General features: G+C 41.0%; 2 protein-coding genes across 8 annotated transcripts in view; both read right to left on the bottom strand.

Annotated features, from left to right (window-relative positions):
- Positions 1–10,968, bottom strand: part of mtnr1a (melatonin receptor 1A) — a 116,625-nt gene extending 105,657 nt beyond the window's left edge. The window contains exon 1 of the mRNA XM_031895426.1: positions 10,561–10,968. Coding sequence (XP_031751286.1) covers positions 10,561–10,744 — 184 coding nt within the window. The 5' untranslated portion in view covers positions 10,745–10,968. The remainder of the gene's footprint in view (positions 1–10,560) is intronic.
- A 6,025-nt stretch (positions 10,969–16,993) lies between these two features.
- Positions 16,994–24,108, bottom strand: part of fat1 (FAT atypical cadherin 1) — a 137,278-nt gene continuing 130,163 nt past the window's right edge. For 3 of the 7 annotated variants that reach the window (XM_004911187.4, XM_004911186.3, XM_031895425.1), the window contains 3 exons: positions 22,601–22,660; positions 21,408–21,443; positions 16,994–18,475 (listed from right to left, as the gene is read on the bottom strand). In XM_004911187.4, coding sequence (XP_004911244.1) covers positions 17,844–18,475; positions 21,408–21,443; positions 22,601–22,660 — 728 coding nt within the window. In that variant the 3' untranslated portion in view covers positions 16,994–17,843. The remainder of the gene's footprint in view (positions 18,476–21,407; positions 21,444–22,600; positions 22,661–24,108) is intronic. The other 4 variants (XR_208254.4, XM_012955657.3, XM_002940866.4 and 1 more) reach the window with 4 other exon arrangements.

Here is a 24,108-nt window from a genome sequence, read left to right as displayed (position 1 = left end):
TTTCGTTAATTTCGGTGACTTTTTCATACTTTGGGACAATTTGTGTGACAAAAGCGTATTTGTCGCAACGAGTACGAAAGTTTCGGAATTCATTCAAGCTTCAGGATCCTTGGGCCAGGTTGGAGCTGCAGAGTGCCATTGAGCCCTATGGGAGACTTTCCTTGGGCCAGGTTGGAGCTGCAGAGTGCCATTGAGTCCTATGGGAGACTTTCCTTGGGCCAGGATGGAGCTGCAGAGTGCCATTGAGCCATATGGGAGACTTTCCTTGGGCCGGGTTGGAGCTGCAGAGTGCCATTGAGCCCTATGGGAGACTTTCCTTGGGCCAGGATGGAGCTGCAGAGTGCCATTGAGCCATATGGGAGACTTTCCTTGGGCCGGGTTGGAGCTGCAGAGTGCCATTGAGTCCTATGGGAGACTTTCCTTGGGCGGAGTTGGAGCTGCAGAGTGCCATTGAGCGCTATGGGAGACTTTCCTTGGGCCGGTTGGAGCTGCAGAGTGCCATTGAGTCCTATGGGAGACTTTCCTTGGGCCGTGTTGGAGCTGCAGAGTGCCATTGAGTCCTATGGGAGACTTTCCTTGGGCCAGGTTGGAGCTGCAGAGTGCCATTGAGCCCTATGGGAGACTTTCCTTGGGCCAGGTTGGAGCTGCAGAGTGCCATTGAGCCCTATGGGAGACTTTCCTTGGGCCAGGTTGGAGCTGCACAGTGCCATTGAACGCTATGGGAGACTTTCCTTGGGCCAGGTTGGAGCTGCAGAGTGCCATTGAGCCCTATGGGAGACGTTCCTTGGGCCAGGTTGGAGCTGCAGAGTGCCATTGAGCCCTATGGGAGACTTTCCTTGGGCCGGGTTGGAGCTGCAGAGTGCCATTGAGCCCTATGGGAGACTTTCCTTGGGCCAGGTTGGAGCTGCAGAGTGCCATTGAGCCCTATGGGAGACTTTCCTTGGGCCAGGTTGGAGCTGCAGAGTGCCATTGAGTCCTATGGGAGACTTTCCTTGGGCCAGGTTGGAGCTGCAGAGTGCCATTGAGCCCTCTGGGAGACTTTCCTTGGGCCGTGTTGGAGCTGCAGAGTGCCATTGAGTCCTATGGGAGACTTTCCTTGGGCCAGGTTGGAGCTGCAGAGTGCCATTGAGCCCTATGGGAGACTTTCCTTGGGCCAGGTTGGAGCTGCAGAGTGCCATTGAGCCCTATGGGAGACTTTCCTTGGGCCAGGTTGGAGCTGCACAGTGCCATTGAACGCTATGGGAGACTTTCCTTGGGCCAGGTTGGAGCTGCAGAGTGCCATTGAGCCCTATGGGAGACGTTCCTTGGGCCAGGTTGGAGCTGCAGAGTGCCATTGAGCCCTATGGGAGACTTTCCTTGGGCCGGGTTGGAGCTGCAGAGTGCCATTGAGCCCTATGGGAGACTTTCCTTGGGCCAGGTTGGAGCTGCAGAGTGCCATTGAGCCCTATGGGAGACTTTCCTTGGGCCAGGTTGGAGCTGCAGAGTGCCATTGAGCCCTATGGGAGACTTCCAAAAACATGCACTGAAGGTTCAAAGACAGAAAAATTTTCGCGCTGTTTATGATTGTTCAGATACAAAAATCTCTGAACTTTTGGATCGTACTACGAAATTTTCGTATGACCACGATGCGATTTTCCCTAAACGTACTTTTAAAAGTACTTTTAAAATTTGGATCTTGATGAATCAGCCATCAGTCAAAGGATTTATGTACCAGCTGCAGAACCCTGCTTTATATGATCATGGAACTCATAGGTGTCTTATTATTTATTATGTGTTGGACAAGATGTAAAAATGAATCTGTTTCTGTCTTGTATATTTTCTGCAGTTTTATACAGACCAACCAGTCTCTGTAATCCAAACTCTTTAGGGATCACCTGTAAAACAGCTAAAGTCAAGTAGATTGAACATATCGAAGTGTTAGACTCCAAAATCATGTCTACATTTAAAGAAATATGAACCTAGAAAGGATTACATTTAGTATGACAGAACAAATCTCATTGCGTGAGATTATATACTGGCAAATCTAAAAATCGCTGTATTGATTGTACATCTATTCCCTTAATTTATGGTTTACACATTGATATTGAATTGGGTGTTTTTTTCATCAGTTGAACTAATGGGTTTCATAGAAATGACAGGGATGAGTGAGAGAGGGTGAGGCAAAGGAGGGGGTTATTAGAAAGTGTGTTCTAGACAAAACATGTCAGGAACCATCTGTGAGCTGGCACTATTCAGTGGGATCTGCTTGGGTAGCGGCTGGAACCAGGGAAAACTACAGAGGCCAATAAGGAGTATTAATATGAGTAATAGGAGTAATAATATGTTATCACAGAGGCTGTTGGTATAAGGTTTATAGGAGTATCTATTTGCATAAACTATAGATTATTATGCTTTATTTATTTCAGAATATTCAACAGAATTTATAATCCCTAAAACCTGTCCTGGTAGCTCACAATCTAAGGTACCAATGGCATTCGCACAACACACTAGGTTAAATTTTATCAATGCCAATGAACCTGCCTGTGTGTTTTGGGAAAACCCCACATAGACGTGGAGTCAACATATATACTCACAGCATACTCCAGCCCCGGCTGGAACCAAACGTAGGACCCGAGCAAAGCAGCAGTACATACACATGTATGCATATATTTTTAAAGCATTTTTTTTTATTTTACAGTTAACTAAGGAAAGGAGTCATCATTGGCAGAGGGTGACTTTTTTGTTTGGGGATGCTAAAGATCGGCCATACTACAATAGTTTCGCTGTTGGTGTAAAAATGAACGACCCAACTACCTCTTTTGGTTCCCACTGACTTCCAGGGATATTGTGCAAAAGTGTGAGTAGGAGGGCATTTTTCTCCCTAAAATGTTAAGTATTCATAGATGCACTTCTGTGAAGGGTTCTCAATCCATTTGTGTTTGGGATCAGTTAACTTAAATGAGTTTCATTTAGTTTTATAGAGAGAAAGGCAGTGGCTACTGACATCCCAGGCACATTATATACAGTCTAATGCTGTCTATTTACAAAACCAGAACATTATATGCAGTAAGATGCAGTGGGTACTGATGGCAGATATTCAGGCCCTGGCACTATAACACTGGCACTGATACACAACATTATTTTGCTTCCCAGCTATGCAGTCTCATGAGGGATCCACTGTAACTAACTAGAAATGAACAAAACAGAAGTAAAAAAAAAAAAGTGTAAAAACAACAACAAATATAGAAAAGCACAATTAGCTTTTTCAGGGGATAGATTTAATTTCAGCTAGTGACTCAACCTATGGGAGTGGGATGAAAGTTCAGAATTGAGGGTGAGGTTCTTAGGTAAAGGTTACAGCCTGCAGATTCTTCTTATCAGTCTTCATTTCTGCACTGCCTTTAGTTTGTAATATCTCCCATCCCTGCCTACATCTGTGCCCTGATTGGTAAATTTTACTGTCAGTCAAGAGAGCTGTGCTCTGATTGGAGAAGCCACAAGAAGAAAGATCCAATCAGAGCACAGTTGATTACAGCAGAACTGGACCTTGCAGAAAGGGGGAATGCAACAAGATTTCCTGATGTTAAAGGTTCCAGACCAGTGCCGAAACTGAGTGAGTTTTTTTTAAGGTGCCAAGCAGGTTTGGGGAGGCTTAGCCTCCCCTAGCCTTACTGAAAACCCGCCTATGTTTTATTTAAATAGGCACTTTTACACCTCCTGGCCACCATGATAATAACTGATGCCTCAGATGGTCACTATGTTGCAGTAAATAAACATATTGAAAATGTTCATTTCATTTCATCACACACCAGTTTAGCTAAGAATAGGATGTTTAAGAATGTGTGGTTGAAGTATACCATAAACGTGATTAAAAACCAGAAGCTGTAAAGAAATAAATAAAAAAAGATACATTTTTAAAAACAGTACATATATCAAACTATAATTTTGAATTACTAAATAGCTTGTATTAATGCAGAACATGCAAAGTAAAATGCTTGATACAATGGATACAGGATCATTTTAGGACAAAGCCCTCCTGCATTAATTGCATTCTATCGTTTTTGTAGTTATTTGATTATTTTCTCAAAAAGAGGTTTCGTTTTTTTAACTTTCTCCTTTTATCTCTCTGTCCTTATTGTATTCATGTAGTGAGTCACACAGCAAAGCCTGCGATATCCACAGGGAAAGGCTCTTATACAAAGACAAGCTGGGAAGATTTTGCTAAACTTTAGAGGACATTTCCCCACTTTGTTTCAAGGATCACAAAAGCAGCAGAACAAAATCATTTTCATTGTTACACTCTAATTATTAGTCTTTATTATATTGTATAATGTTATGTGTTAATTGATATCCTTCAATGTCACATTCTGTAGTATAAAAATAGTTTATTTTTGTGTAAATGGTCCAGCTGTTAACTAATACAGGTATGGGATCTGTTATCCAGAATAACTGGTTGGATTTCCTAACAATACGAAAAATAATTCACAGACAACCAAATGTATAAGGAAAAACCCACCCAATATGGTTCAACTAAAATATAAAGATGGACACATAAAGGAAGAAGAGGGCTTTGCGGAATGACCCTACAATTAGTAAGGAGCCCCCCGACACTGTACAAATGCAGGACAACTAGACCAGTACAAACTACATAGTAACAAGTAGGAAAAACTATGCAGTGTAATTAGAAGTAGGGCCAGGGTCAGGCAGGTAGCAAACCAGCAATGTCTAAAAGAGGCCATTACAGTAGGTACTATGCCTAATAATGTTTGGGTCAATATTGTTGCAGCTCCTCAAGTTTACATAGTGTTCTGTTACAAAGTGCAATGAGTTCTGTTAAAAAAAAGTTTGTTGATCTTGAAAATAGTAGAGAACTGGCTGAATGATACAAAGTAGTATGTTTCAGCTTTAATTCAACTAAGGTTTTACACTGCGCCACTTTTATTTCTCTATTCACTAATAATGACTTGGGCAGTGGGTATAGGAAGCTATGTGTTACAGGAATGACTATTACCAAGTCAAATGTATGAAGTAATAATAATGAAAGAGAACACTAGTATCCCAACAGAAATAACTTTCACACTGCATGTTTCATTTGCTGAAGAAATTGCAAAAAAATAGATTTTATTCAATTCATATTTATTGAATTTTAGCAATATAAATTCTTTGAACACAAAACAATAGTCAATCTGTTTAATGCATGTTCTCAAAGTGCCATAGAGCTTGCAGGAAATAAGCCAAGCATATATTGTAGAAAGGCGGCTATGGAGAGAGAGCTCTTCAGATAAGAGAATTGAAAGGCAGAAGTCAAGACAAACACAACGTTCCCTTGGGGAAACGCTCACTAGGCTCATGTCTGAACATCTTCCCTTTCAGCCAAGAATTTCAGGTTTTATAAAGCTACAGTAAACAAACATTAACATCACCAAAACAGTCAATAGTGCTGTTTAATTCCCATTCTAGAGACTAAGAACTCCCAAAAATATATGTATTTTTAGCAATGCATCTGGTATACAGAATTCACTTTTACATAGTTTAATGCAATATTCTGAGACAATTTGTCACGATCACGTGAAATATATTACAGTTGCGTCACGGCAAAAAAGCGGTGCATATCAAAAAATTTGTGTAGGAGACGCATTTCACAATTTTTTCTGCTATGTTGCTAATTTTTCTGCAGTTTTATGAATTTTTGGGCAAAGCAAAAAATTTTCAAATCACTAAAAGTAACTCTCCTATGGCTTAAAGCTAAGGAGGAATTCACTACACAAGGGGTTTGTAACACTAACTGATCATGTGATTACTACTGGCTCCTCCTCCCATATTGCACTGCCTGTGAGATAAAGAGTAAAACAAAAGTGCTTTCAGTTTCACTGTACTGCATAGTCTGCTGCAACAATTAACAGATTCATTTAAATGCAATAATAATAGGCAGAATGTTTGCGCCAAAAAAATGACAAAACCCTTATTTTTAAGTTAAAAACATAGCATTTCAAATGCATAAAGCATAGGATCTCCTTTTTTTAGCCCCACGTGAAGCGCTATTTTTTTCAAATAAGTAACTTTAATAGAATAAACTTTCTGTCATTTTCATGGTGCACCATGAAAACTCTACTTATTGGGACCGGTCCGTAGGGGCTTGTGAACTAGTTGTACGTGGTATTAAAGGGCCAGTAAGTACTCCCAAAAACATTTTATGGACTTAGGGTTTTAAACCAGATAGCCTGTGTAAAAACTGTATTGTATGGCCCAAAACTAGATAGGTGGCAACCCTAGATATCTGGCATTCAGATAGCAATGTGTGGTGTAAATGTGGTTTATTGAGTTTTAGAAACAGAGCCCATAGTGTTTGAAACAGATAAGAGTTAGCTACGTATAATAGCATGTATATACAGAAATACAATACATCTGGGCCTTGGGAAATTCCTTGATAATCTGGTTACATTTCCCTGTTAATTTTCTAGGGTTTTCTGCTGATCCACATTCTATGTAATACTGTCAGTTACCCGAGCTTAGGGGCCGATATACAATATATATATATGATAATACAAATCACAATCAATATTGAAAGCTGATTAGTAATTAAGATTCTTACTACATGGCAGCACAGAAATCAGTATAAATAAATAAGCCACAGACAGACTAGTGCAGTGCATCTAACAATTTGGCTGGGGGAGCAAACCCTCCCTTCATCAGCAATGAATAAAAAAGAGTGATGGTGGGAATTCTATATACACAAGTGTAGAAAGCAATTTATGTTTCACAGTTTAATAATTAGCCCTGTAGCATTGGCTTCTATTACAATCAAACCTCATATTCAGCTTTATGGTTTTTGACAACCTTAAAGGGGACCTGTCACCCAGACATAAAAAGCTGTATAATAAAAGCTCTTTTCAAATTAAACATGAAACCCAAATTAATTTGTTAGTAGCACATCCGTAGCAATTATAAAGGCATTTAAACATCCTAGCTGTCAATCATATATTGCCTGCCCCACCTCAATGCCTTACTTTCACTTTCCATTCAGAACTTCCTAGATGTCACTGCACTCCTCACTTTCCCCCTCCCTCCTCACCATCTAATTGTGCAGCCAGTGATGGGAATGTACATCAGGCCCCCCATTCTGCCATTTCGTGCCCCCTAACCCCACACATTGGCCCCCAGCCACCCACCAGACATCCTCCCTTGAACACGCTTAAGTGAAACCCATCAGGGGAGGACACCCTGGCGGCTGGGGGAGTGGTAACAGGGATCAGGTCTGGGCCACTGGGGCCTACCAGGTTTTTTCCCAGTATCCCAGCGGCCCAGTCCTACCCTGGTTTCGCTATCCAGTCCAAATAGATGCGCATTCACTAGACCACCATCCATATGAGTATCACATAAAACATTTCATTTTATTGGAACATCCAGCACGTACTCCCTAATCTTTGCTTTTAGGCTACATGTAATACACCCCACATTCTGCACACAACTTTTACATGTTAACATATATCCCGCATGTGTGGTGTTGCAGTTTATAAAGTGTTCTCCCAGTGCTACTAATTTCCCTTAATTCCACTGCAACACGACATGTAATACAGTGTAACACCCACACCTATAAAAACCTTTTGTAGTCAACCTGTTCTCTTTTTTGGATTTTGTAAGAAATAAGCTTGGGGATAGCAGGTTCCCTAATGTTGGCGCTGTCCTTGCAATACATATAATTGGGTTAGACTCCACTACTGGAAAGCTGCAAGTTTCTCTGAGGGTGAAGACACACAGAGCTACTAGTAGCAGCTACTTTTTCACGGCTACTAAACACCAGAAAATACCCTGCCATAGACAATACTGAGAATTGCCTCCACTAAAACACATGTAGAGACAATTATCAGTAAATTATCAGCACTGTCTATTTTAGTAGCCGTGACAAGTAGCTGCTACTAGTAGCTCTGTGTGTCTTTGCCCTTAGAAAGAGCAGCAAGATAAAATTAACATGAACTCCCTGGATTACATTAATGAACCATTATTTCTGACTGTAGGTTCTAATGTTTCATGTTGTATTATATTGCTGTATTTTCAAGAAAGCGTAAATGCATCTTGCCTCTATGTTCACCAAATCAAGTAGAAAAATTGATCTGTAGAGCAAGCCCTGAAGATCACAGCAGGAAGCAGCAGCGCCGAACTGAATGGTTTCAGCTTTGCCTTCATTTCAAGGCATTTCATTTACCATCTTTTAAACTCCACTTTCATAAGCGCTCATCCACAGCTTGCACTCTCAAGCCACTCAGAAAAACAAACATTCTTACTTACAAACAACATTTATGAATTAAATGATCAACCTTATGACCCTAATGATTGGTTCCTGGTAATTGTTGTCTCCAAGAGTTTGAGATTGACAGCCCCCCCAATGTCTAAGGAAACCCCAGGCTGTCAGCAGATTAATGACTAAGTTCCACTTGTAGACGATGGATTGGCAAGTCTCATGCATGGGTGAAGGGAGTTTCAACAAACCAATCAAGAGCTTAGATACACAGGTCATGAGAAAGAAATACTGAATTTCAATAAACCAGTCAAGAGCTAAAGGTGGCAATACACGTTACAATGACCCTTGGTTGCAGGAAAGATGGTTCATCCACTCCACTAATGCCAGATCAGCAGATATGCAGGTAAAAACAATAGAATTCTACCCCTATCTGATGATGTAGCATCAACCAACTACTGATGTTTGGACGCGTATGGCGTATTGGCATTTCAGCAGAAGAATACATATGATGGCATTGCCTGGCGGATGTCGCCCTGTAGAATTACAGTGCTGTGTATCCCATCATTGCCGAGTCATTACACTCAAATCCGTTTCTTTAATAATGCCATGTAAAATGGCCCCATGTGCCCTTGCCCTAAACTTTCTGAGGTTTTTATCAGTATCAGTACTTTTTCTATTCAATTCATATATTGGTTGACATTTTCCACGATTTGACAATAATAGAAACAGAAGACACTTCTTTATACATAATAATAATAATAACTAGCAGTAATGGGAAGATTAGCATCTTAAAGACCTTTCGATTGTGTTAGATATAATTCTGGCCTGTCAGCGCCACAGAGAGCGCTTCCCTGCAACATCTGAGTGCCATCTGGCACATTTACCAATGTATTTTATAAGTTAAACCTTCTTTTGCTGTCTTTATAATATTTAGATCAAGTGAAGTGTATGACAACATTAAGCATGCCCACTTTACCCTGGATTGTCTGTTATATTTACAGGAAATTCTCTTGTTCAACAAAATTAGCATTTTGCTTAATGCCACCCAGGTCCAGTACTTTGGTGGCATTAAGCAAAGTGCTAGTTTTGTTGAACAAGAGAATTTCCTGGGTAAAGTTCCCGCAACCATGGCACCATGTAAAGCTATAGGCAGATGGTGTATTGCTGAGCATTCTGGGGTCTGGGACACTTTCAGCAGTAAAATTGCTCTGTAACAAAGTGGGATGCCCCTCATGTTGCCCACAGATCATAGTTAGATCACAGTGCATTATCCGGTGTATCCGCAGTAGGGCAGGCATTGCAATAAATGGACAAATCAGCTTTGTTAATGAGGGTTGTTAAGGCAACTGGTAGCACTGAGGGAGCTGGAAGTCCTACAGCAGCACGTGAGCCATGGGAAGCGTATCCATGAGTTGTTAAAGTTCTTAGATATGTCAGTGTGGTTCTTATCAGAGATAATGATGCATAGTTACTAGGTAACAACATGCCTGCTCTATAAATTGCACTGAGTGCTGCCACGGCCTTAGCTTTTGCAGTTTTACATTCTATATGTTTCGTTACTCAGTTATTTCAGTAACTAATATTACACTACATACATATGCCTGACTTGCCTCCACAAAGGGTGACAGATGCACAATACCACTATCTAGTATTGCATACCCCATCCCACAGCATAGTTTATTCCATGGCATTAAGGTATCCTCCTATAGCTATTTATATACATATTCAAGCAGCCACCACTTTATATCTAACAGAATAGGCATGCAGGCAACTGTCCTAAAGCAACCTCAGTAGCCATGCAGGCCCTCTCCTCCAACCAACTGAATAGGCATCCAGCCAACTGTCCTACAGCAGATTCCATAGGCATGCAGGCACTGTCCTAGAACAAATACAGTAGGCATACATGCCCCATACTCCAGCTACCTGGGTGGGCATTCAGGCAACTTTAGTGGCCATGCAAGCACAACCCTGCAGCCAATTGAATAGACATTCAGTCAAATGTCCTAGAGCAGACTGGTAGGCATGGAGGCACTCTCCTAGAGTAAACTGACTGGCCAAACATGTCCCATCCTCCAGCTAATTGAGCAGGATGCGGGCACTGTCCCAGGGCAGACCCAGTGGGCAGGTAAGCACTGTCCCAGGGCAGACCCAGTGGGCATGTAAGCACTGTCCCAGGGCAGACCCAGTGGGCATGTAAGCACTGTCCCAGGGCAGACCCAGTGGGCAGGTAAGCACTGTCCCAGGGCAGACCCAGTGGGCATACTTGCTGGGTTGGCATATACATGTACATGGCACAGACAGGAAGGGGAGCTTTGGCCAGTTGGGCACACACTGGTACTTGCCTGCGTTCCTCAGCTTTCTGTTCCTAAAGACTGAGAGGATAACCAGGAGGTTGCCCAGAATATCCACCACGATGGTGAAGATGAGGATGCCAGCCAAGGCAGTGGGCACCCAGGGAGGCCGGTCCAGCGTCAGTTCCTTGGGAATATTCAAGGTGCCGTTCAGGGCACTGCCATTGACTCTCATTTTTCAGCCGATTTTTCTCTTGGGTGCCGCTTGCACTTCCCTGAGACAGTTTTCCCCCATAGGACGCGCAGTTTCAATTCCTCTCATACATCTTTGCGCCCTGCGCCCGGCGTAACGCGGATGCATGGAAGTGAGCGCAAGAGAGTGACGGAGAAGCAGCCATGTCTTACTCGCCGGCAAGTTTTGACTTTGCATGTACATGTGCCACATCGGATACTTTTATAGCTTCCCGGCCCCGCCGCTGCTTTCTATAGCTCCGCTTAACGACAGGCGCCAGGCGACATCTAGTGGTGGGAGCGGGAAATTCCTTTCAGCTTCGTGCAAGCAAATCGGGCGCCACCGTGTGGAATTTCTAGAGATTGCAACGTTATATTTTACAATTATTCCTCACCAGTTTTTATGTTATTGTATTATGGTTTAATCATGGGGGTATATAGGTACTTGATCTTATGTCTCCTATAGATTCTCTTGAAAATACTCTCTCATGGTTAGTATATATATGGATATATATACTGTATTAAATGCAAATACATTCTGACCCAGAGCAACTGAGCAAATTGATTTTTCTGCAGAAAATGAGGTCCTGCTGCCATCAGCTGCCTCCTATTTACCATTATAAAGGAAGGCACTGAGTATATTAAGAAAGAAGACTTTAAAAAATGATCAATAATGTGCTATTGTGAGTCAAATTACCCATTCATAATTATACACACAAACCAGAAAATAACATAATGTACATTATATTTCCCACTACCCGGCTGGTATAATACAGAATATCAACTACATGCTACTATGGAGGCCTAATTGATATGGATTGGTGTGTGAGGCATTAGTTATTATTCTGAGCAAGAATTATAGATTGTTGTTTGCAGCAGATCTGCTTTAAAACATATTTAGTCTATTGTGCGTGTAACTGGGTAAAAGGAAATCATCATCCAATTAAATGAAAAAGTGGAGTGTTGATAATGGATTAGCATGAATAGTTATGAATTGTGTAATGTATAACACATTTACACAGACGCGCAGACACACACACATATATGTTTTCATTAATGTTGGTTTGCCTTGAAAAAAAGTCACATTAAGTGACCGAAACATTGAAAAGCCTTTTGATTTGTTATCAAGTCCTGTTGAGTGCAATACCTTGCCTTATATATATATATATATATATATAGATAGAGTTCCACACACACAGGGACTTAAAAAAGAACAAAAAATCTTTATTAATCCAGCCAGCACCTGGGGCAGTTGATTGTTTGTAGGGATTGCTCCTTTTGTTTCTTTATATATATATATATACATACATGCACACATGCACACACAGGTCACATGGCAGCCTCTGCCTTGGAGTCAAGCAGTGCAGGTAATGAAGCAGGATAATTGGGAAATCAGTGTAGAAGAGATCAATCAGCACTAGTGTGTGCCTGCGCAGTTATGTTCTCACGAACGCAGCAAATTTGCAAAACTTTTGAGTAATATGACAATTAAACAGAGGGAAAATACTTTTGAGTTGATATATTTATAGCATAAATTAAAGGTCTATTGTCTATTTGTGTTGAGAGATGAAAGGTAAAAAAACATCCTATTTTTAAGACAGTTTGTTTGTTCCATGGCCCTTCTTGTCAAGTACAGCATGTCTGCCATAGCAATAGAACTGAACCGGATCTTCTTACACTGAAGAACTTTTTAGCACAAAGAGTTAATGTGGTGGCTGAATGATATAAACTCATTTGCCAACCACAGATAGTTGCTGAACTCACAAGAGCCAGACTGCTCATAGAACATGATTTAACCCTGGGGAAGGCTATCAAAACACTGAAGCTGCTGTGACAGTGGCAAAGCCACCGAGTCAGGGGCCTGTTGGGAATCTACTGCCTGTGAATCCAGTCTCTGGGCCCAATAGGGCACATAATGGTACAGTGCCAATAGAAGGGAATCAGCGATGCTGAGCATGCTGTTTCTCCTGCTTTAGACATGACTATTATGGGATGTCTAAAGCTTACGTAAAGTACATCCATTCCAGGCAAAGCGAGCTGGCCATACACAGTAAGATCCCCTCATTTCATTTTCAAATCTGCTAAATCAGTTGGGCAGGCCAATGGTTGAGCCCCACACAGATGACATTAGTGTATACTGTAGACCGGAGGGAACGATTCAGCAGCTTATAACAGAGCATGTTACTGGATATGCTTTGAGTAATGGTTTCATAGTATACTCCCCATCCATAGAGACCACATATCAGCGGCTGTAAAAAAACAACAAAACAACAGAACGACTATTGATTTGATTTGTATGTAGAGTCATTGGTTGGCACAGTAGTCCCTGCGTTTGCCTAGTGGTGCAACTGATCAGTCTCTGTATTAGTTTAGTGTCCTCTGACCCAGTTTAATCAATGTTATGGCCTGCGTTTTGGTCAATTATTTGTCCTTCAGATGTCCCCATACTTGGCCTAGTTGCTTGCCTCATACTGTGTAATATTGTCAGTTCCACCATTTGGTCTGATCATTCCATACACAGGAGTTCTCTGCAGTTAACTATTGTTCTCATCATCAAGCCCATCATGTAGAAATTCCATTGGCTACCAAGCAGATTGTTTGCCATTTGGCTGTCCCTGGGTATTCAGCATTGCGGTGCTCTTTCTGAAGAACCCTCTCCATAGAACGTACTCACTAATGAATGCAATGAACATATATCATGTAAAAAAAAAAAGAAAACCTTTAACATTTCTATTATAGTCAATTTAACAAAGGGCAAATATAATATTTGAGGAAGGACAGAAAAGTGATATAGTAAAGGGCAAAGTAAGAGAGGGGGGAGGGGGCAGAGATGAGGGAATTACTGGAGAGATCATTCTGTCTGATCTAGTTTTAGACAGTAGATAAATGTGTAATATATACCTTTTATGTAATATTAACTCTCTTAATATATACTTTTAAGCTTCTTGGTGGAATCTAAGAAATCTGTTCAGTTGTCAATGTCAAAACAGAATGAATAGGTCCGTGTAAGGTTTTTGTTGAACACAATGTTTTAGTCAGAATCTGTTCCTTGTGTCAGTCTGTGTACCCCTGTAGTAATGCTAATTACGCCTTTACTCCAAGGCAGAGTGTACAGCACATAGCTTTGCCCCGCGGAATGTTTTATTAACAGGAATCAATAAAGGGAAGGCCAGCATTTTCTGAAAGCAATGAATGAAAATTTATTGGTGTGATTGTAAGTGGCAGGTAGGGGAGGTGAAGAGGTGCCGCGTGTTTCTCCTGTTAGGCTGAGCCCTTTGTATAGTACGGTATGTTTGGCAAGAATACAGTGCTTGGAATACAAACAAAGGTAAATGCCAGAGGTGTTCCCTGCTTCTTAGCATATTCAGTGCAGTCATTAATGCCCTTCGATATGACAGGCCACCCTAACAGAAATCTACCTTTTAGCTTGTTCATTCATTACAAAACAATTATCAGCCCATAGGGGATAACAGTAGCAGTCAGTGAAGACAGACATGGCGCAGTGTTAATCGGAGGTAAAATACAACCTGTGGTCAGAGAAACCTACGGCCAAATAGTAGTCACTATACTGTTTATAGGATGTCCCTAAGTATATGCTGACATAGTTCATTTGGGCTAAAAAGGCCAATCAAGTTCACCTCAAGTCCAAAGTTGATAAATTAAGTAGGTATTTGCTAATAAAGTGTAATGCCTTCTATATCTGGAAGATATGAATGAACATTATTATCATTGTGCGTTGTTACAGATAATTTCTCATTATTTAGTTACAAAAGTGTGTGAAGCTGTAGAAAACATGGGAGACATTGGCCATGGTGGCTTAGCAACTTTCTGTATTCAGATGCCTCTGCTTTTGAAAATGCAGCACTTACCCAGAATGGGTCAGAATACTGTGCCAGGTAACGTGAATTGATCTCCATTTATGTATGTTTAGGTCATATTGGCCAGATCTGCCACACTTCCATTATTTACTTATGGGATAATTAGTCCATTAACTACTAGTTGATCCAGAGGAAGGCAAAACCCCACCTGAAGCCTCTCTAATTTGCCGCAGAGGGAAAAAAATCCTTCCTGACTCCAAGATGGTACTAAGAGCTATCTCCCATAACCCTGTATTCCCTCACAAGTCCTGTTCATGGTAGTTTTGTTCCTCTATACCTACAGTAGCTGTTGACTTTGGAGATCTCACCCCTATGAAAGCTACAGTAAGGGAAGGTCAGTCTGTGAGACCAAACTTTGATCAGGAGGCAAATATTCTGAGATAATGCAACCAAGCCATAAGGTGCCAGCCAGAGATTAAAGTTAGGGCCAGTATATGTGGTTTGCCTGACATGGTATGGTTATACACAATTTTATGTTCATCAACTTGTAACTAAAAACCCATTTTTGAAAATGTATGCACTTTCACAAAAATATACTTATACGACTGATGCTGAACATGGAACCAGGGAATGTGCATGACTCAATCGATTTGTGTATGGCAGTGATCCCCAACCAGTGGCTCAGGGACAACATGTTGCTCCCCAACCCCTTGGATGTTTCTCTCAGTGCCCCCAAACCAGGCAGTTATTTTTTTATTCCTGACTTGGGGGCAAGTTTTGGTTGAATAAAAACAAGATTTACTACCAAATAAAGCCTCCTGTAAGCTGCTAGTGTGCATAGAGGCTCCTAATAGCCAATCTTAGCCCTTATTTGGCACCTCCATGAACTTTTATGATGCTTGTGTTGCTCCCCAAGTCTTTTTACATTTGACTGTGGCTCATGAGTAAGAAAGGTTGGGGATCCCTGGTGTATGGTTTAGTGCTTCCACACCTCTTCTTGTATTTGTGTATATGTTGTGTCCACTGTTTAATACTGTTTTAATTTCAAAAGTGCTTCCTGCATTAGAGGCACTGTACCCCTAAAAGTGTCTCACAGTAGCCAGTGGTCCTACTCCAATACTCCATAGAATGAAGTTATTTTTGAGTTCCCAGTCTAGTTTATATCCCACAATGATCATTAATAGAACAGATGTAATATCTTGGGTTATGCTGAACACTTGTGCACTGAGACTGGGGCATTTTCTTGACTGTGTTTTCAGCACCAGAACCTCTTACATACAGTGACCTTTGTTCTATTTGGTACAGCCCGGTGTGTACAGGAACTGGAGAGTGTTTTCCTTATATCTCTATGGGACCAGTAACTGGTTGAGCAGATACTGACTGCTGCTGTTTCCCAACTCAGAAAATCATTTTCCTGTGCCTGAAGCCTTGCAAACCTAATACCATTAAGCGTTTGGATTTGGTTTGGCCGAATCTGAATCCGGCCAAAAAGTCACAGAGAATCCGAACCCTTAAATTCATGTTCCTTTAAAGTTGTTTGAGAAGTATGTTTTTGGTGCAATATTGAAAGTTCAATGCTCTCACAATACTCATTCCAATGATGATTTAAACATTTTATCATCATCATCATAACGTTTAAAGAATGAATGAGGACAAAGTTGAGCTTGCTAGCTAGGGCCACAAATTCCAAGATTTTTGTTTTTCAATATGAGCTTCCGGAGTTACATAACAGATGGTTGTCACCTTTTGCTGTTAGGGGGCAGGGTGATGATGGTGATGTTTAGGGGGGTTTGATGCTATCAGGAGGCAGGGTTAATGACATGGCAGGAAGAGGTTGGCAGATTTGGTTATCCCCAGCAGCGTTTTGTCTGGGCTTTACAGCTTTGAACAGTCACTTAAGTTAAAGGAACAGTAACACCAAAAAATGAAAGTGTATAAAAGTAACTAAAATATAATGTGCTGCTGCCCTGCACTGGTAAAAGTTGTGTGTTTACTTCAGAAAGTCTACTATAATTTATATAAATAAGCGGCTATGTAGCCATGGGGGCAGCCATTCAAAGGAGAAAAGGCACAGGCACATAGCAGATAACAGATAAAACACTATTGTATTCTACAGAGCTTATCTGTTATCTGCTATGTAACCTGTGCCTTTTCTCCTTTTTTCCAGCTTGAATGGCTGCCCCCATGGCTACAGCACCAGTTTTACCAGTGCAGGGCAACAGTGCATTATATTTTTATTACTTTAAAGCTCTTTCATTTTTTGGAGTTACTGTTCCTTTAAAGAAAGGATGAGTGGCGACCCTACATAAACACAAGCAACTGCACATTCCCATAAGATATCCTTTTCTTCTGCTGACAATACCTTCTTATACTGACATCTACTGTCTGCTTATTATTACTGCGCCCATGCAAGTGAAATGAAAATAAAATACACGTTTTGTTTTTTTAAATAATTTATTGTCAGTAAGAAAGACTGGCTAATGGTAGTTCTCAGTAAAAACCTTTACAAGACCATTGCATCACAAATATACAGACACCATAAAAACTGTGTCATGGTGATTTTGGTTCTAAACAGGTATGCAGTGGGTCCCCATTACACTTTCCAAGAAGAGGGGGGGGGGGCTAAAATATGGAATCTCTGTTAAGACATTTTCATACTTCCGACCTTGTCGAATCGTCAGACGTTCTCTCTGGATCTTGTGGTACGTACCTGGAAATTCTGTAAGTCATTAATTTCAGTGGAAGAGAAGAGATACAGTGAAGCCCTGGGTTATTGAACAATCTGCGTACTAGTACAAAGGGGCAGACCTGGAAATTGCTAAAGCTCAAAAAGAAAATAAATCCACAAAATATCTACAAAATCTAGTTTATGCTATTAAAATCAAAACTGTACAGGAAATTTACAAGTGAGGAAAAAGTTAAAATTATATTTCAGACTTTATAAATACACATCTCATGCTAATGTGATGCAGTGGTATTTCCTCCTATGCAAATTATTTCATGGTATAAAAATAAAGGGGCGGGGGGGATGTAAAAAAATAATTCGACACGGCCTATCACAAAGCTTCCTTTCCCCGGACTTCCTAGTTGCATCTCTGGGAATGACGTAGTAACGCGCATTAGGAGACTCAGCATGAAGCAGAGGAGTCACGCCGGACTGAAATCTCTAATGCAAAAAAAGAATACAGAAAAGCAATGCACAGGAAATAAAAATATATATTGGAAAGATATCATTTTCTCTATCAAATTTTGAAATTGTGAAATGTCCAGGCACTTTTTTGAGTGTCAGACTTCGGTGTGATGCTGGGAATCCAGTGGAGGAATTGTTACATCTTCAAAGTGACCGTCATCTCCACTCTCATAGTCACTCATCATAACCTCCGACTCCATCTCACAGCCTGCAGACACGTCAGTGCATGAAGCTGCAGAAGTATATCCAGACATGGACATGTTGTCCACGATGGGGACTTCAAAGTCTCTATTAAACCCTAACATGTAGGAAGCAGCATAAGGCTCTCTATAACTATTGCCATCTCCACTTGTAGTGCTTTGAGGTTCTGACATACTTGTTGGGTATTGGTGACGAGGAAGGTATTTATTAAGGTTATATCTCGGACTACTTTTCGTCGATGAACCTAGGCTGCCGACGACGGGCATTTCCCTTGATGGCTGCATTGAATCATATTGTTCTGTATATTCTGGCGGTAGTGGTGGAAGCTCATCTGGTAAAGGGAAGTCATCAGGGGGAGGCGGAAAGTCATTCTCTATGTCATAACCTCCAGGGTAATAATCTGTGTCAATGACATTTGGGTCTGTGTAGTGAGGAGCTGGTTCTTCAACGACTTCATAATGAGGATATTCCTGAATATCTGGCAGTTGGACACTAGGCATCCAGTCTGAAGTATCCCAATGATAACCTATTTGAAAGAGAAAACATTAGCCATTATACTTAGAAAGACTCACAGGCTAACAGGTTAGTGGTGTACAAAGCTCCAGTACATGTGACTGAATACACAAGCATACAGTAAGTGCTGTATACACAACATGCAAAGCTCATCACCTCAGTGACATCTGATCATGTTATTCCTATATGCTGTATTATTGGCTTATATTCCTTCATGTTGTTTGTTATACAGGTTAGTACAAGTAATGTAATGTATACTTCCATATTAATTATGTTCAACTTTCATTTCTAGCTATGGAAAACAAAAGATCTAAAATATTTATTAATTCTTGGCCTAAAGGCAAAGTCAGCTATAAACCCTCATGGATGCTGATTTAAAATGCATTCCCCAGACTGCAGTTGCCAACCTTTTAAAAACAAGTCAACGTCATTGCTATTTATTAAGCCTCAGTGCCACCATCTTACTGGCACTTTTGGTGTTGTATAAGCTGCCCTAGGCTTAGGGGCTGATTTACTAACCCACAAATTCGAATCCGAATTGGAAAAATTCCGATTGGAAAACGAACATTTTGCGACTTTTTCGTATTTTTTGCGATTTTTTCGGCGCCTTTATGACTTTTCGGAAATTATCGCGACTTTTCCGTTACCAATACGATTTGTGCGAAAAAACGCGAGTTTTTCGTAGCCATTCCGAAAGTTGCGATTTTTTCGTAGCGTTAAAACTTGCGCAAAAAGTTGCGCTTTTTTCGTAGCGTTAAAACTTAAAAGGCGTGACGTTTTGCGCAAGTTTTAACACTACGAAAAAATCGCAACTTTTTGCGCAAGTTTTAACGCTACGAAAAAATCGCAACTTTCGGAATGGCTACGAAAAACTTGCGTTTTTCCGCAAAAATCGTATTGGTAACGAAAAAGTCGCGATAATTTTCCGAAAAAAATCGCAAAATACCGATCATTACGAAAAAAACGCAATCGGACGCATTCGGCCCGTTCGTGAGTAAGTAAATGGGCCCCTTAGTGTATCCACACATACCAACTCAATAGTAGACAAGGCCACTCCTGCCATAAGGTAAGATCCTTGCCTGAGGTGGCATAGTGTGTCCGTATGCTAGCATTGTGCTCTCTGTACTAGTGACAAAGGAGGGTGAGGAGGGGGTGGCATTTAGAAGGCATTTAGCATTTTTAGCATTGGCAGTGATAGTGGTGCCACAAAAAAAGTGTTGGTGGCTAAGTACTTAGCAGAGCACTATGACCCTGAGTTCAATACCAGCTAGGGCTAAATCTGCATTTGTATGTTGTTCCATGTGTCTGAGTGTGTTACTAGGGTACTAGGGTCAGTTTTAACAGTTAAAACTGACCCTAGTATTTGTATTATGGACCTCACAGATTGGCCTGAATGGACCATTCCCATAAAGTGCAGCATAATAAGTCCACACTATGATGTTCAGGACACTGTGGTCTGGATATGACTGGCCTATGGCACAGTAACTCTAACCCATTCATGGCTTTATCTAGTTTGTAGCACTTATAGCTTGCCAGGCAGCCATGCCCTTAGCTCACTGTGCTCCATAGAGATTGCTGTGTGACTAGTAGGCATCCATTTCCTATATAAGCACACATATTGACTGACACAGAATACAGCACACATTGCAATGAGGTCAGGAGAAGGTAACACATATCAAACAAATGTGGAAACAAATATGGGAAAAATAAAAACCTGTGCAGTGCGTGCAAAAAAACTGCAGAGACTATTTGTAAAACAGGGCATGGCTGAAAAAGGGAAGGATTAGGCAAACTGACAGATACTACTGTGCACGTGTCCAACGAATGGGGAAACTGAAAAATACAAGCTAAAGCATACAGACATAAAGGCACCAGGCAAAACGGCAAGGGTAACTTTTTTTTTTTTTTCGAAAAATGCCAAAATGACCCATCGCATCCTTCTAAATGATTTTATGCTCTGTAGTGAGTCAGATCACAGGGAGCGGGGTGAGTTGTTCTCTTGCCCACCACCTTGGGGGTTAAAGTGTTGTGGATCACAGGGGGGAATTTCTGCTCTATAGCTGGCTCACAAGCTTTAAAATCACTTTAATGAGGAGATTAAAGTACCCAAAAAGGACCCACATGCAACTGACCCAAGAAAGCAGCAATGGGAAAGAACAAAACTGCGGGGTCTGCCCTAGCCTAAAAGGGTTCATTAATGGGGAGACCACTTTAATGGGCTTATTTATCAATTTTCAAGTTTGTAAATTGGGGAGTCTTTTTCTAATTAGAATAAACTTGCAGAGTAAAAAAAACACGAATGCCTTTTTTATTAATATGGAAAACTTGTCGGAATAAAAAAAAAAACCCGAATACCTCAAATTTGTGAGTTTACAAATTCGAAAAAAATAAAAAAATAGAAAAATCTTGAATTGAAAATATGGCTTGACTTTGCCTAGGACAACTCCCATTGACTTCTACAGAAATTCACAATAACTGCACTTAAATATTGGACATTCAAGTTTTTGAATCATAATTTCGAATTTTGGGAGGCTATTGTTATAACAATATGAACACGTAGCGTATGCAATAAACTCACATATTAGCCCAAGTGTGAACAATTACATTATTTTATCTATAGGTGTTTGCCCACTGGCCTATGGTTTCAATACCATATCTGCTACATTTTATATTCCAGGAACCGTAACTCCCATCTAAAACCACCCCTTTTGAAAAAAAATTAGCCCCAACTTGCTGGTTAAATATTCACAATAATTCTTTGTTTTTGGGTAAAAAATACAAGATAATTCTTTAGTTTTGCTAGAAAAAGGCACAAAACCCTGCGGGAGTAATATAACAATGATAAAAACAAAACCCAAAACCCACAGGTGAGAGATGAGCGGTACCACACAAGCAGTGCTATTAGTATCAATAAACAGCAAATAAACACAGCATGCAGAAATCACCTCTTGAATTCCTGACTTCAGGAACTGCAAAAGACTCTTTAAAGGCAAAGTAAAAAGAAATAAAAATCATTCACGTTAGAAGGAAAATACTTTGTATGGGACATCTTTGTGTATGTTTGGGACAGAACAAACAAGGCATGTAATAATTCACAGCAAAATATGTCTATTACAATGAGATTTGAGCACATACATAACACGTTCACATAACACATTCATATATGGAATCTACTTATAAAATGGGGCTCACAGAAAAACAAGGTGCCTGGGACAGGAAAAAAAAATATCTAAGGTCTACAATCTGGACATTCCATTTTCTGGGCATGATGGCCCTCTAAGGCCAAATTTAGCCTTGTTCATAAAACCATGCACTACAGCCAGTCTCCTAAACCTACTGTCACATTGTCCCCAAAGGCTCTTCATGATGGACAACGGTTACCTGAAAACAAGTCCACTGGCAGGGGCAACTATTAAACAATATAATATGTCCATTGTGCCTATAATTGCATGTTCCTCTCCAAGGAACCTTCAGATGCTGGAGGCACAGGGCAAATGGCCTACTCTAGAACTCGCTCTGCACATTGAAGAGAAGATCTGCTGTTCTCTGTTGTCTGTATTTATTATTCTACAAGCATTTAAAGGTTCCTGTGCTTGTTGCACATATTTAAACGGCATGTTCAAGGAAGCCAAAGCAGGAAACAAGGAAAGAATCTCCTGCAAAAATTGTTTTAGATAAATGACAAGCTGGGCAGATGCCAAGGGATGCCCAGCTGTGCTGTTTGCAAGATGCAAGATGTTCCGCTTCAGGTGAGGGAGTGGAGGAGATGCCATGGTGCCACTAAGGTGCTAGTTACCTGCTATTTGTATCAATTTATTAGTTTTTATCATCTCTTAGCAAATTCACAGAACATCTGTTAGCTTTATTCTTGGATTTTGACAAATTTGATACATTTTAGCCATTACCATTAGAATGCAACGCGTGTCACTACTAATAAAACACCATGTGTAATGGCTGCAATTAAACAATGTTGGGACTGGAACACAAGAGACAGATGGGGCACATATCAGGCACAGAGGTTATTACATGTACAAAGAAGTAGTTGGTAATTGCAAAGACATGCACATTCATTAATCCCACACTGCACAAGACAGCCAGCATGGAGAACACACACACACTTACACACACATGTATATACCTTCTGTTTCCACCGAGTCAACAACAGCATTGACAAGGTGTATTACTGTCACAATGGAAGCTTGTAAAAGGCAAGAGAGAAAAGACATTAAAATAAACCTATCGGCAAATAACAGCATCTAAATATTCTGTACGAACTGAATAAAGTACTGTCATTATAATCTTCTGTACACACCAAAAAGCCATTATTTCCCTTGCTCCACTTCATCAGTTTGATTTAATTATGCTCGGCAATAAAGAACAGACATTAGAAATAAAAGGACCTTAGGGCTCATTTACTACTGGCACAGGTGCAAGTGCTGGAATGCTAGGGGGCACTAAATTGCACCCCTCAGGACCCATACATGAAACACTTGCACCAGTAGCAGCTGCAAACTACAGGTCCTTTTCAAAAAATTAGCATATTGTGATAAAGTTCATTATTTTCTGTAATGTACTGATAAACATTAGACTTTCATATATTTTAGATTCATTACACACAACTGAAGTAGTTCAAGCCTTTTCTTGTTTTAATATTGATGATTGTGGCATACAGCTCATGAAAACCCAAAATTCCTATCTCAAAAAATTAGCATATTTCATCCGCCCAATAAAAGAAAAGTGTTTTTAATACAAAAAAAGTCAACCTTTAAATAATTATGTTCAGTTATGCATTCAATACTTGGTCGGGAATCCTTTTGCAGAAATGACTGCTTCAATGAAGCGTGGCATGGAGGCAATCAGCCTGTGGCACTGCTCAGGTGTTATGGAGGCCCAGGATGCTTCAATAGCGGCCTTAAGCTCATCCAGAGTGTTGGGTCTTGTGTCTCTCAACTTTCTCTTCACAATATCCCACAGATTCTCTATGGGGTTTAGGTCAGGAGAGTTGGCAGGCCAATTGAGCACAGTAATACCATGGTCAGTAAACCATTTACCAGTGGTTTTGGCACTGTGAGCAGGTGCCAGGTCATGCTGAAAAATGAAATCTTCATCTCCATAAAGCTTTTCAGCAGATGGAAGCATGAAGTGCTCCAAAATCTCCTGATAGCTAGCTGCATTGACCCTGCCCTTGATAAAACACAGTGGACCAACACCAGCAGCTGACATGGCACCCCAGACCATCACTGACTGTGGGTACTTGACACTGGACTTCAGGCATTTTGGCATTTCCCTCTCCCCAGTCTTCCTCCAGACTCTGGCACCTTGATTTCCGAATGACATACTTTGGACCACTGAGCAACAGTCCAGTGCTGCTTCTCTGTAGCCCAGGTCAGGCGCTTCTGCCGCTGTTTCTGGTTCAAAAGTGGCTTGACCTGGGGAATGCAGCACCTGTAGCCCATTTCCTGCACACGCCTGTACACGGTGGCTCTGGATGTTTCTACTCCAGACTCAGTCCACTGCTTCCGCAGGTCCCCCAAGGTCAGGAATCGGTCCTTCTCCACAATCTTCCTCAGGGCCCAGTCACCTCTTCTCGTTGAGCAGCGTTTTCTGCCACACTTTTTCCTTCCCACAGACTTCCCACTGAGGTGC

This window comes from Xenopus tropicalis, chromosome 1 (genome assembly GCF_000004195.4).
Source record: "Xenopus tropicalis strain Nigerian chromosome 1, UCB_Xtro_10.0, whole genome shotgun sequence".
Taxonomy (NCBI): Eukaryota; Metazoa; Chordata; class Amphibia; order Anura; family Pipidae; genus Xenopus; species Xenopus tropicalis.
This window is presented reverse-complemented; position numbering and strand designations above follow the sequence as displayed.